The sequence below is a fragment of the Stigmatopora nigra genome, chromosome 9 (assembly GCF_051989575.1).
Source record: "Stigmatopora nigra isolate UIUO_SnigA chromosome 9, RoL_Snig_1.1, whole genome shotgun sequence".
Taxonomy (NCBI): Eukaryota; Metazoa; Chordata; class Actinopteri; order Syngnathiformes; family Syngnathidae; genus Stigmatopora; species Stigmatopora nigra.
In genome coordinates, this window is record NC_135516.1 from 6,869,948 (window position 1) to 6,884,452 (window position 14,505).

The 14,505-nt window shown below is 36.0% G+C and overlaps 1 protein-coding gene across 3 annotated transcripts in view; it reads left to right on the forward strand.

Moving 5' to 3' along the window:
• Nucleotides 1-14,505, forward strand: part of sntg1 (syntrophin, gamma 1) — a 38,267-nt gene that overhangs the window by 16,121 nt on the left and 7,641 nt on the right. For all 3 annotated transcript variants that reach the window (XM_077724821.1, XM_077724820.1, XM_077724822.1), the window contains 11 exons: nucleotides 1,186-1,372; nucleotides 3,001-3,050; nucleotides 6,786-6,920; nucleotides 8,521-8,577; nucleotides 9,178-9,235; nucleotides 9,337-9,380; nucleotides 10,399-10,440; nucleotides 10,607-10,709; nucleotides 11,713-11,795; nucleotides 12,895-13,025; nucleotides 13,837-13,966. In XM_077724821.1, the coding sequence (XP_077580947.1) occupies nucleotides 3,024-3,050; nucleotides 6,786-6,920; nucleotides 8,521-8,577; nucleotides 9,178-9,235; nucleotides 9,337-9,380; nucleotides 10,399-10,440; nucleotides 10,607-10,709; nucleotides 11,713-11,795; nucleotides 12,895-13,025; nucleotides 13,837-13,966 (810 nt within the window). In that variant the 5' untranslated portion in view covers nucleotides 1,186-1,372; nucleotides 3,001-3,023. The remainder of the gene's footprint in view (nucleotides 1-1,185; nucleotides 1,373-3,000; nucleotides 3,051-6,785; nucleotides 6,921-8,520; nucleotides 8,578-9,177; nucleotides 9,236-9,336; nucleotides 9,381-10,398; nucleotides 10,441-10,606; nucleotides 10,710-11,712; nucleotides 11,796-12,894; nucleotides 13,026-13,836; nucleotides 13,967-14,505) is intronic.

Here is a 14,505-nt window from a genome sequence, read left to right on the forward strand (position 1 = left end):
AATGCAGATCATAATAATCCTTGTATGACTAATACTCCTCTGATTTTGTGGTAGAATTTAGTCCTAATGATGTTTTGTTGGAAAAAAAAGTTACTTTTGCATCAGGCGTGCAAGGATGTAACCTCCTTATAAGAAAGCTTTTGAGTTTGACTTCAACACTTGATTAATATTTGAGTGAGTCCCAGGGCTGTTTTGTGAAGGTCATGGCTTTACTTTTCAGCTTTTATTCTCCTCAGATCTTCTGTAGTTTGCTCACTCCTGATCCAGATGGGACTCAAACGTATACATTTACAAATTCTGTTAAGGCTTCTCTTGCTGTATGATAATCAAAAGTGGAGGATATGTGCACAAAATATACTATAGCTTGAAAGCAACCACCGTATTTTCACGACTACAAGGCGCACTTAAAAGTCTTAGATTTTCTCCAAAATAGACTTATAATCCAGTGCGCCTTATATATGGAAATAACAGAAAACGAAAAACCACCACTGTCGGATATTAAAAAAACACAAATACCCGAACTGAAACAATACTGTTAAATATGCAGATGTCATCTTAGTTTACAACATCTCCCATCATATAGCTCCTCCCCCTCTGCAAGATTTTACACAAAAAAATCCCAAACATTAAAAATGGCTGGCTCTAGAGGTGACTGTGCAGTGAGTGCTTCATACCTGGAAGTCAATAGCATTTACCGTATTTTCACGACTATAAGGCGCACTTAAAAGTCTTACATTTTCTCCAAAATAGACAGTGCACCTTATAATACAGTGCGCCTGATAATACAGTGCGCCTTATAATACAGTGCATCTTATATATGGAAAAAATGTCATTCATTGAGGGTGCGCGTTATAATGCGGTGCGCCTTATAGTCGTGAAAATACGGTATTTGAATTTGTGTTTTTGTTGAGTCTCATCAAAAAGTGGCCTGCAGCCAGCAATTCATCCTAACAAGCAATGCCACATGTTCTTTTTTTTTTTTTTTTGGTACAAAATACAAGAATATGAGCTAATTGCATTTTGACATGCAATGACAAGTCAGGCATTTCCCTCCAGAGCGTGGCTTGTTCTGAAATCTCCTGTTTGTGCAGGAATTGAAGCCGACAATTGTATCTAAAGTGTTTAATCAGCAACATTCAGTCTTGTTTTCTCACAAGAGAATTTTCTCGTCTTCTATTTCTGCAGCTCTTCGACAGCAAGTGGTTCCAGAATGAAGCCTTGAGGTATACCCTCCCCAGCAAAAAGCCAGTAGAATGTTCCATTCGGGGATGTGGACTAGCCCCCTTGCAGTGGCCCTCTCTGATCTGGAATCAGCTGGGTTTTCCATGGCCTGAGCTCCACTTCAAAACAGTCGGGGGGCCTTTCTAGTCAAGTGAGTGTCCCTCGCCGGGGAGCCACAGGAGTCGCTTCTTTTTGTTCTAAGCTTGGCCTATTGAGTCAAGTGGCAGTCATGTCTGATTAAAAGGAAACGTGCCAACTAATGCAACGGAGGCAAAACTCAAGGGAAATTTAACGGCAACCTTATTTCGAACCTTAGTACAAAAGAGAAGCTGTTCTGAATTTGGGGAGAAATTATTTAAACATTTATTAGGATACCTTATTCTCACCTTTTGGTATCATGAATAATTCCTTGCAGTTTCGAACTTTCTGTTTATCTCCAGAGGTTATTTCATTCTTATTCTGGGAGACAAGTTTCAAGAGAAGGGAAAAATATAGACGCATTACAAAGAATTTTTTTCATCAGATATATGCTATGAACATACAAATCATTGCAAAACAACATTTGATCAAATAATTATCTCTAAAGTTGACCTTTGCATGTTTCTTTTTCAACAAATGGGCTCATTTAGAAAGCTAGTTTGTGTACATATTTTATTGCAGTTAAATTAAAAACACAAAGACAACAAATTTATACCAGGTCACACAATTATCACCTCTTTATTTTATAAATTAGGTAGGAAATAGGAAATCCTCATTTTTAGACTGTTTGTTTCAATGCCATCGACTAAAAATGGACATCCAATCCACTTTAATTTAAAATGTTTTTTGAAGTGCATTGTGAACTACATCAAATTTAAATGACCTTCATAAGGAAGAAGGTTGCACAAATTATTTAGTTATGCAACTAGCTTATTTCTTAGACATCTGGTAATAAAAAAAAAGATAATTTTAATATTAAAACAACAAAAATGACACAGTTTGTACAGCTTGTACCTGTGCAACTTGCAACCATGTCTTTTTTTTTCATTCCCCAGGCAGTACAATCTGAAATATTCACATTCGATTGGTTGAAATAGTGCTGGCATTAAAAAATGTCCGACAATGGTGCTGGGAAAGGTGCTATTATTTATGTTTTTCACCACTGTTACACAAGGAGAAAATGAAATTCTGTGTATTTGTGCTTTATTCTCTCTGCTGGGAAGCACTTGATCAATGTTTATGTCTATAGCAGCGAATATTATAATATTACATTTAAGACTGTCTTGAAGCTAGTCATATATTTACTAAAGTACTTTAAGATTTGTATTTAAAAACAATAATAACAACTTGACTAGTTACTGACAATGGAAAGATTCAATTACAAAAAAATATGCTCCTTTCTACAAATTCCCTAATACTGATTCATTTTAATTCATTTCAACACAGTTAAAAGGTTAATTAATATTTTGAAGTAAAATCCATATCAACGCACAAAACACATTTTACAAATTATAAAGCCAATCTTTGCTAAATTTGGGTTCTAGGAAGAAAAAATAGATATTTAAAGGGATCTGATCATTTTATTATATGAGAGTAAATGGATATTTTACACAGTTGTTTTTGGAGCTTTTGGCATTTCTGCTGTTTGAATGAGACATCTCTTGAGTTTTTACATAGCTTTCAATGAACGTCTCTTTTCCTTTGTGATTGCTATTGCTGGTATAACAAAGCCAGTTTAAATTGGCTATGGGCTTTTGCTGCAGCCGCTCTATAACTCTGTTGTGTTTCTCTCCTCTGCAGCATCCCTCACTGCACGGTAGCACATGGATTTCAAGACCGCAAATGAAGAGGTTCGTAGCATTGAATCAATCGTTGGGAGTGGAGGGTATTTATTATTTTTTCTCCCCTCTTTCTACTTTTACAAGTGTCTAATTCAGGAAAGTGTTTATACATCCTTTCCCCCACAAATAACTGGTTTAAGTTTTCACTTATTCAGCTATGGATTTAACACAAGCAACAATTAAGCAAGAGCCTTTATCTTTGGAATAATATCTAACAGTATATTCCAAATTATGTCAAGTGTGAAAGTATCGTTTGAAACAAATTGTAAATGATTATTGCAGAGAAATGCCAGGAAAAATCATGAATCAAGTTAGGGTAGGTGAAATAAATAAATAAATTGCTTCTAAACACATAACATTGCAGGGTGACTCACCTCTTACACACACATACACAAACGTCAGTCTACTGGATTAATGGGAAAGATTTTTATCCCCAAATGACCAAAACCCAGCTTTGGTAGCAACAGAACTCATTTACAACTACACATTGTAAGATTTATTTTTTATTTTTTTAATTTAGCCGGAGGTACTCTTCTTTTGACTTGCAATGTTGTTTAACATGGCTTGGCAATTACTGGTAACATATTTTCCCCCTACAAATTATATAAAAGTTACAAGGCACGGTCATAACATGATTATGGGACACTTTTGTCAAAATATAAATTAAAAAGATTATATACCTTACCACATAACAGCCAAAGGCAGTATGGTTACCATGACAACTGGGGACTTGGACTAAAGGGCTTTAACCGAGCCCAGAGTAAGTAGTAGGGAAATAAGTATTAAAAGTAAAAGTATTTTTGCTCATAAAGTCAGCTTATCATCATTTTTTTAATCTTCACAGTGGCAAAGCAAACATAAATACTCACTCAAACCTCTGAGATGCAAGTATATGCATATAAACACTAAAAAAAACTATATTTCCCCATTGATGCATTTTTGAATGCATGTCTGAACTGATACTAAATCCTTCTCTACTAAGACTTATGTCAAAATGAGTGTTATAAGTACAGTTAAAAGACAATCAAGAAAACCAGTAGTATTTGCCCCTACCATACTTTCCCCCCAGTATTTAACAGTGAGTTGTAATGACTGTTATCCATCATGTGTTACTTGTTCTTATCTGGTCACAGACTGTAGAGAATTTGCAATCCCAAGCCGCTGTGGCAATTGGGGTGACATGTGACATATGACAGACAGAACAATGAAATTGTCTTTCAAAAGATGGAAAAATGTATAATTAAACTGTGCTATCTTTTGCCAATCACACAGCAGAATGATAGCTTTGTGTGCAATCAAACAAACCCAGATTTCATGTAGATTGACTCCCTAGCTGGCATTGAAAACACTTGATGTTTTAAGTACTACATAATTATTTTAGTATACAGTTGAGACTTTGCAATATCACAAGTAGTCATTTGTGGACTTTTAAGCATTTCTTCTTTTTTTAAATGATATTTTACATTATAAATTTAGAGTATTACTTCATTTTAATGGCATGTGCTGCCATATCATGCTGGGAAGCAATGCAGTCTATTAGAAAAGATGTAGTGTAAATAAGAGCATGAACAAAAAGCACTCCCCTCCCCTCCATCTACTACCCGGCAATGGTAATTGGTCCAACGAAGCAGGGATAATAGATGCATTTGATTGTTCTTGCAGCTCTGTTTGTATGGGATGCTTTCCTGTGTGTGTTAAAGTAGCTTTTGCTGCAAGGGTCACCATTATAACAATATTATTTTTAATTTAACTAAACCCGCTAACGTTTGTATAGTATATTACTATTGTTGGATAGCACTATTTGATTAGATTAGATTATAGGTTAGATTATTTCATTCCATATTTGGGAAATTTCTTGGTAGCAAGACATACATAAGACATTGTAGGAAACTTTTTGACGAAGAGAGACACAAACAATTCATATTTTCTAATGTTATTCATTGGGAGCCATACTCTGAATTTAAAAGTCAAAATACATGTAAATGGATGCCTTTTTTGTGGTAATTTTACCACTTTTAAAGTGGAAAAAAATCTCTGAATACTTTTGACAACTTTCTTATGCAGTTGCTAATCAATGAGTATGCATTCCAGAAGTCTAATACAAAAAAAAGAGGATTAAAGCAGCTCTAGACGTAGTATCTCAGCCTTGTCGCCAGCAGTTTCCGTATTTTAGCTCACAGGTTAGCAAAGAGCCAAATGCAACCATCAAAAGAGCCACATGTGGCTCCCAAGCCTTAGGTTTCCTACCCCTGTTGTAGACCGAGGTAAAATAATATGCTTTGATTTAACATTTATGTAGTATTCAATGTTTATTTCTCTTAATGTCAGTTTTACAGTAATGATTGCTACCAATATTTTAAGATTGAAAATATGAATCCCACTGTTGGGAACGAATTAACAAATATGCAATTGCTGTCGACACCTCCCAGATCACGACAAATAAACCTAAATTTACAGCAAAAATGTAAAAAGATTGAAATAATTGGACATCTGTCATCGTCAATAGCACTTAAAAAGCCATTTGGATAAAACAACTTTAAGAAAAGTAGCACTTAGAATTGGTAACATCTTTGTAATTCATTCACTCCTATTGACAAATGTCAAATCCATTTGAATTTGGATGTTTGGCATTGATTTCTTTCATTTCAGTGTTTTAGCTGCTATAATGTCAAAGTGAATTCGTCACCACAAAAAATAAAAATAAAAAATTAAAGCAGATCTGGTTTGTTTATCACCAACAGCAACAAGAGTTGGCAACTATTCCATAAAAATATAAGATCACAACCTTTTTATATCATTAGTCTCGCGAAGAAAACAGCAAGCGGCGAATATTCATAGCTAACCCTCCTAGTTCAAATAGTTTAGGGGGCGTGAATGACATCAAATGAACTGTAGCACACTACGTTTGAAGGGGTACGCATGTTGATTTCAGTTGATGATGATGTGGCTAATGATTATCCAGGCACACGATGAGAGGAAAAGATGATGCTAATCAAGAAAAACCTGCGCACAGGTCAAAGGCTCTCATCCTTATGGGACATTCTCCCACACCAGGTCGAACGTTGCCTTCTTTCTGCCTGTTTAACGACACACGCAACATGGACGCCTTTGTCCGAAAAAGGCGAGCAAATGTGCACACTCTCTCTTTCACTGATTCCATCCGTCACGCTGCAGCTGCGGGGTGTAGAGAGGCCTGTTTCCTCCATGTTGCTCATTACTAGTGAAAGATAACTGACCTACAGCCGAGCTAACATATTGCACTCATGTGGTGCGGCCTTGTTAACGGATGAATGGTGACACACATGTAGACGCAGGTGGTTGCTTTTGTTTTAGTGGCACTGACAGGCAGGTGAAGGTGATTTCTTCTTGGAGACCCTCTTAAGTCAAGGGCAGGCAAGCATGGTAATTAGCCAGAGAGGGGCAGCGGTGGCGAAATGCAAATGTATGCAAATGAGCACGTTTAAATGCGGGATTAGAAACAGTCCTGCTGCTTGTGTAATGCAAAGATGTGACAACAAGCCTGCTCAATTTCCTCCATTCTTAATGTGTAATGTTAAGGCTATGAAAAGTCTCTCCTTTTAGGATTGTGCATTTGTGTCTTGACAAGCAAAGTAACGACACATAGTAGAAAAAGCACCTAATTTCCAAATGTTCATTTCGCCACTAGCGGCCAAGCCGGCATTTCATTTCATGGCCACTTAATTTAGCACCGATGAACGATGTTATCTCTCCCAATGTTCGCAGACAAAGACTGGGATTTATTTGATGCAAGAAGGTAATGAGGAGCCGTTTAATATCCGACTGCACTTGGCTAAAGATATTCTGACCATTCAGGAGCAAGATGTCATCTGTGTTTCAGGAGAACCTTTCTATTCAAGCGTAAGTAACCATTGATGTCACTCATACATTTAGCTATTGTAAGTAATTCCACTGAAGACAAACAACAATTGAAGGTTCTGTTGTCTATTGCTGACATGCAAGAAGTGGTGATATACAATAGGATGCTGTCAAAACAACAAAACTTGATAAATTGTCCTAAACGGTAGAAAATCTGGCATCAGTCTCACTATCTCGAGCTATGATTTTTACCACATCACTGCCTCACAGTTCAAATTAATTTGAATAAGTTAAAATAAGTTGAAAGCCAATATTCTGGTGATTTTTGCAACATCACTACCACTTCTCACAGTTCAAATGAATTGGAATAAGTTAAAATAAGTTGAAAGCTAATATTCTGGTGATTTTTGCAACATCACTACCACTTCTCACAGTTCAAATGAATTGGAATAAGTTAAAATAAGTTGAAAGCCAATTTTCTGGTTATTTTTTTTTAATAGTCACATTTTGCGCATAGGAACATAAATTAGATGGAAAATAAATGTTATGCTTCAGGATGGAGTTAATTGGTATTACAAAAACACCTAAAAGTTGTTCTTCAATATCTAAAAAAAAAAAAAAAAGTTCATTAAAAAAGTCAATATGAAGCATTGGTTGGAAAGGGTTTACTTTAAGAAATCTTTTACGTACCCCGAGAGGATTATTGCAAATAACTAGTTGTAACCACACTTTGAGAACTACTGTTTTTCAGGTCCCTACGTTCTTCTGCTTGCTTAAATTTTCTCAGGTGGCTCCAAAAACATCTATGTTATGTTTACTCATGCCTCAAAAATTCTGACCGGTCAATGTTGCCAAGATAGGCTCCAATTTAACCGTGACTTGAATAGAAATGAGCTCTATTGAAAATGAATAGATAGGTATGGAGGTTGTCACTAGCAACAGTGATCAAAACATCATCAGTGTGAAACAACCTTTTCAGCATTCTGATAAAAGTGACACAATGGCATTGTGTTTAGCACATTTAATATAGAAATGATTATCACAAGCGTCCTTTTGGCAATCGCTGAACTGGACTTGGTTATTAAGTGTGACTGATTTTCCAGAAATTTCAATTGCATGCCATCAGCAGTCTTTCACATTTATGAATAGATATGCAGATTTTAAAACTAATGGAGGAATTTGCCTTATCTAGTTAAGATTCAGTGTGCTTTGAGACAAAAACTTATAAAGTTTCCAACAAGACAAAGAGATATTATAACGCCAAAATGTCATAATTCACTGAAACCATCACTTATTGCAGATTTTTCTTGTGCAAAAACACAAATGGGCAAAATGTGCCAGATGTATTTTCATGGGAAATTCTCTATTTCTTTATGACAGTGTTGTGTCATTTTTACTGCATGAGATTCTACACTAAGTGATCTTATTCGCCAGTCAGTTCTTATGCGATTGGCCTATTTCCAGAAATGAGTGCTAAATAAAAATGAAAAGCCCATTGAGACACAAAAAAACAGCAAAGGATTGAATTGACTGGCAAACAGCCTTGACAGAATGTAAAAAAATGTAATGTATTGCAAATATATATGTATATATTATATGAAAAATATATATATTTATATGAATTGCTGATTGCCTGTTTCAGGAGAGGACCATAACAATCCGAAGACAAACCATTGGAGGGTTTGGCCTCAGCATTAAGGTAATTTTTATTGCTTGAGAATTTGATTAGACATCTTTTTGAAATTTTGTCACTGTGACTGTTGATTTACAAGAGTTGGATTTAGTCCAATTGGGCAAAGCATCATGGCAGCATCAATTAAAAAAGAAAATCATTTACTAGTAATTGGATGGTAGCAGCTCTTTTTTAAAAGCTGACAAGACTCTATTGCATCTGTTGTCTGCCTATGCAAAATTAAACTTAATGAGAAAGTAGGATATAAGCGGCATGGTGGGAAGTGGTCAGCCTGTCCACGTCATGGATTTAAAATGGTTGGTTCTCCCCATGCCAGCATGGCTTTTCACAGGTACTCCGGTTTCTACCGGCATCCCGCAAACATACATGTTTGGTAGAATGCTTTAAATTATCCGTAGATATTAGTTTGAGCGGATAAAAGCTATGGAAAATGAATAAATTAAAATTTGTGTATAGTAAATGTACTATAATAGTCTCACTGCCTAGTCTTGATGCTTGAAGAGTGTTTTTTTTTAATGTTTCATGAGTGTAAAATATTATGATGCAGACATTAAATGGGAATGGCACTTAACCCTTTATTCCTCCACTCCTATTTCATGGTGTCAGGGTGGTGCTGAGCATAAAATCCCTGTGGTGATATCCAAAATATCCAAAGAACAAAAAGGTAAGTTAAAACTCCATAGTTTGAGTTTTTTTTTTTTTTTTCCGCCTGCCATGTACTCGCTACTCTGTGTTTGATTTTGTTTGTATTTTTCTGTTTTCCAGCTGAACTCTCTGGGCTTCTTTTCATTGGCGATAGTATCCTCCAGGTACGCTTGGAATCTAATTAGAGCCTTTTCGTTTGACAAGCTTAATGGCACGCGGTAATGTAATTGGGTCTAACTTTAAAGAAAGAGCAGTGAGGATGATAGGCAGAAACTTGCAAAACATCTTTCTGGTCTTGACAAAAATAAAATACACTTAACATCCTATGAAACAGGAGTAGGGAACCTATGGCTCGGGAGCCATATATGGCTCTTTCCATGGGTTCATATGGCTCTCCACTAACCTGAGAGGAGAACTAAGTCCAAATGCACCAATAGTAGCGACACTGGCGTTGTTGACCTACCTCTAGCACCACTTTAATCATAATTTAGTTTTTCATTATTCTTCCACATGCATAATATCATTAATACTGATTGATTAGCAACAGCCTAACAATGTTGTCAAAAGAATTCGGAGACTTTTTGTACTTTAAAAGTGGTGAATGACAAAAAAAATCATACATTTTCATATATTTTTACTTTTGAGAATGGCTCTCAAGAAATAACATTATAAAATGTGAATTGTTTATGGCTCTCTCTGTCAAAAAGGTTCCCGACCCCTCCTATGAAATGTGAGATTAAACAAATATTAGTGTTTGTTCTTCAATAGTTTCAATAAAACATAATAACTCAAGAAATCCGGTCAAAGGAAAAACTAATTAATATGAATATATTGCAATTAAGCCTGGTAGCAGTCAAAAATCACCCTCCACTAGTTTGGCAGCAGATAGCTAGTATACCAGTCAATAATAATAACAATAATGATGAAAAAAGGCAAAAAATCACCGCACAATACCATTGGCAAAGCATCCATTACCATTTGTTCAAATAGAAAAAGCTCTCCATGCGACGATACATCATGTAGCTGCTATAAAAATGTCTCGTATTGAAAGATGTACATTTGCAACTCGTAATTCCCACTGCAGGTATTCCATAAGAGACATTGGAAGCTTCATGAATCATTTTGCGGCACTACAATACAATTCTGACTGTATTTACACTTACAAGCTGCTGTTTCTTGCAGATAAACGGAATCAACGTGAGAAGCTATCGCCACGAGGAAGTGGTAAGCTGTCAGTTCCTATCTTCATCTTGGGTTCGCGTCAGCTTAACTTTTGGTGTTAAAATATTTTTATTTGAGCTTTTATTCGGACGCATTCGCTACCATTGGTGGTGACCAATTTCTAATGACTCAACTCATGCGACAGAACTCAAAATAACTGATTTTGCAGGTTCAGGTGCTGAGAAATGCTGGTGAAGAAGTGACACTCATGGTGTCTTTTCTCAAGAAGACCCCGGCCTTCCTTAAATTGCCTCTTAGTGAAGACTGCATATGTAAGTCATTAAATGATACAGGTATGGTGATACCTCTACTTACAAATGTTTCATTATGGAAATATTAAGTTCACAGACATTTTTAATTGGTAAGCTTTTGTTCCAAGATACAAAAAAACAGGTTAGGAAACATCAATAGAAATTAAAGTATTTTTCCAGTATTTTTTTTTTCAAATGGTCTTGCTAGAATTGCTTTCCATTGCCACTACTTATCACAGCCCCTCCATTGGCTACATGTCAGCTACATCTCCATAAAGCTGGGTCCAAGGTTAGCCGTGTACTAGGCGGACTTTAAAGATGGCTGAGTGGCATTGGTTAAAAAGGGTAGGATGGCGCTAGCCTGACCAGAAAATTGCAAACACTAGGTGTATGCCAGAGGGGCCACGGGTGGAAAATAAGCGTCACCGTGTGACTAGAATCCCCCCTTGTTGACAATTTTTCTGGCACCATGTCTGATCTGCTCTGGCCGGCGTTGAATTCTTGATTCGTGTGCTTTTGACTCATCACGGAGTTGTTTTATGAGTGTTCCTTCACATAATTATAAATTGTTTGTTTACCTGCGTGTGTCCGTATGTTTACTCAGCTGCCATGTGCAGTGAAACCACTCCTGGAACTAATTAATTTCCTAAGTAGAGGTACCATTGTATTAATTACTGATGGGATCTGAATTTGCTAAGTGTTTATTTTAGATGCTACAATATTAATGGAATCAAAACATCAAATAGATGTGACACAAGGCAGTTGAATGAAATGTTAAGGGAAGTCAATGGCAACTCATTGTGATGCACTTGATTTATTCTTTCTTTGGGAAGTCTCAGCTTGTCATCAGACACGAGCGCCTTCATAAAAAAGCTTTTCATAAGCGTATATAGGCCAGGTTGACTGCCCGTTCAGCTGCATACAAATTGGCACTGAGGAGTGGAGCTTTGCCATTTTTTTTTCTTTTAAGGCTGTTTTTGTTCATAGCATTGTGGATTTATTGTCCCTTTCTCCCAACGTGCAGGCATACCTAGCGACCAGAGCAGCGGGACCTCATCTCCTTTGTGTGATAGCGGCCTGCACTTGAACTACCATCCGAATAACACGGTACTTGTCGGTCTTCATTTGCAGCCTCTTTGCAGGAATCAATGCAGCCTGGAAGCAGGGATTTTTTTTTTTTAAGTCAAGGCTAATTATTCATAGTCTATTTTATACAAGAATGGAATGAAAACAGAGGAGGGAAAAAAAAAAACAAATGTGAGAAAGTCAAGATTTATCCAAGCAGTTCCATCTAAATACTTGATTCACATGGGTATTCACTCCCTTCAGATGCTTCACAGTTTATGTTTCAGCTCTAGTAAAAAATTGAGTCTTCCTTTTACTTGAAATTCTATGATTAACACATAAATATAGCATGCATATATATATATTATATATACATGGTGACCCAAAAAGATGCGTACCAATGGAAACGTTTTCGAAACTGATGGGTACGCATCTTTTTGGGCCACCCTGTGTATATATGTATATATATATATATATATATATATATATATATATATATATATATATATATATATATATATATATATATATATATATATATATATATATATATATATATATATATATATATATATATATATATATATATATATATATATATATATATATATATATATATATATATATATATATATATATATATATATATATATATATATATATATATATATATATATATATATATATATATATATATATATATATATATATATATATATATATATATATATATATATATATATATATATATATATATATATATATATATATATATATATATATATATATATATATATATATATATATATATATATATATATATATATATATATATACATACATACATACATTTATATACACATATATATCTCCTCTTACACTCCGCATTCCATGTCTATTGTCTTCCTACTGATATAAACATGAATAATATATGGTATTGTATATGCTATGTATAATGTTCTAAAGAGGATAGAGTTAACAGTGTATAATGAAGTCATAGAAAGACAATAGATAGGCCACTGCATTCCGAAATGATACAGACCAGGTCACTAGTGGGAATAGTAGAATAGCATCATGATATTTTTCCACAATAACATCTGAAAGGCTGCCAAATGATCTCCCGTGTTTTGTTTTGGCACAGGACACGCTGTCCTGCTCGTCGTGGCCCACTTCCCCGGGCCTCCGCTGGGAGAAAAGATGGGTGGATTTGCGCCTACTACCATTGTTGCACTCTCGCCTCTCCCAACACGTGCCGGGATCTGACGTTTGCAGGTGGGCCGTAGGACTTCCACTCTCGTCTGCCTAAACATCCAGCTAATGTCACATCAGCTGTGACCATCTGCTTTACGGCGGACGTATTAAACACAAACGGTTTGATTTATGGAGCCATTAAGCTGTCCTTGGATACACTTCCATCAGAGCTACACTGCGGCAGGAATGTGCACTGACTCCTAATGGAGCTCACTTGTTTATTTTATATAAATATATATCGTGCAACACATCATCCAATCTGAAGGCATGGGTTAGATTTTTAATTAACATGAAGAAAGAAGATCGTTCTCAGACATACAGACATTGGAGATGATTTAAAGGAGATGATAGCTAGGCCTTTATTAAGTTATCTAACACCGCAGACAGTTTGGTTCAAAATACATATTTTTTTTCAAACACTGTCATCTCATTCAGCGAAAGCAGTAAAATTAATTTTGATGGTTCTTTTGATTTTTGGCTGCTACTGATGGTGATAGAGTGGTGCTGAATGATCATGTTTCAGCACCATGGACAGCAATAACCATCCAAGCTATTTGAACTAGCAGCCCTCTTGTTTCAAATAGGTTGAATGTCTGTTATTTTCAATGGAATTCAATGAGCTTTATCTGGAAAAATTGTGTAAGCTTATGCCCCCCGGGGAGGAAAAAAAAGTCATGCTAAACATTTGCTGAACATTAAACAATTTGTTGGGCACAAAAATGTGGTAAACAGTCGATCAAAATTGACCAAAAAGAAAGCCATTGTGGATGAATTGAATATCTTTGTACCAATTTCCTGTCTCCCTTTTCATTTTTTCGTCTTGTTTTTGCAGGAATAATGCTTTCCAAGTGGTTGCTGTGGACGGAGTGTGCAGCGGTGTGCTCCAGTTCCCCTCGGATGAAGACCGTTTAGACTGGCTTCAGGCTGTCGGTGGCAACATCTCAGCTCTCACTAAGCACAACGTAAGATTCTCAGTTTTCTCCCCTTCTTTCAAATGAGTCGTGCAACGGTGTAAATGTCAACATATAAAGTAGACACGTATTCATGTCTTAATACTAGAGATTAATTATGTATTTATTCTTAACGGGAGGGTTCTGACACAATATTCTGTGCTTCAAAATGCCTTCTGTCCACCTTATAGTCGTGTGTGAGGAAAAAAAGAGGTTGTTACACTGCAGCACAGGAAAACAAAACTCGAGAGAGGTGTTATTATTGTGTGTTAAAGTGTTTGTGTGTGTGTGTGTGTGTGTGTGTTGCGGCCAGGGGGCAAATAAAAGAATCTTGCTTAATTGAAGTGGACGTGAGACTAACAAATGACTCACAAAGCCATTCAATGCTTTTGTGGCCTTTTTTTCGGAAAAAAAAGGGTCATGATTAGATGACTGTACCTGAGCACAAACAACACACACTTGTGATAGAATCCATTACAGAAGTACCGCATTTTGTACACACATTGTAACCCTTCTGAATTTAAAGAGGTAGAGCCAGCAGGAGGTCATGT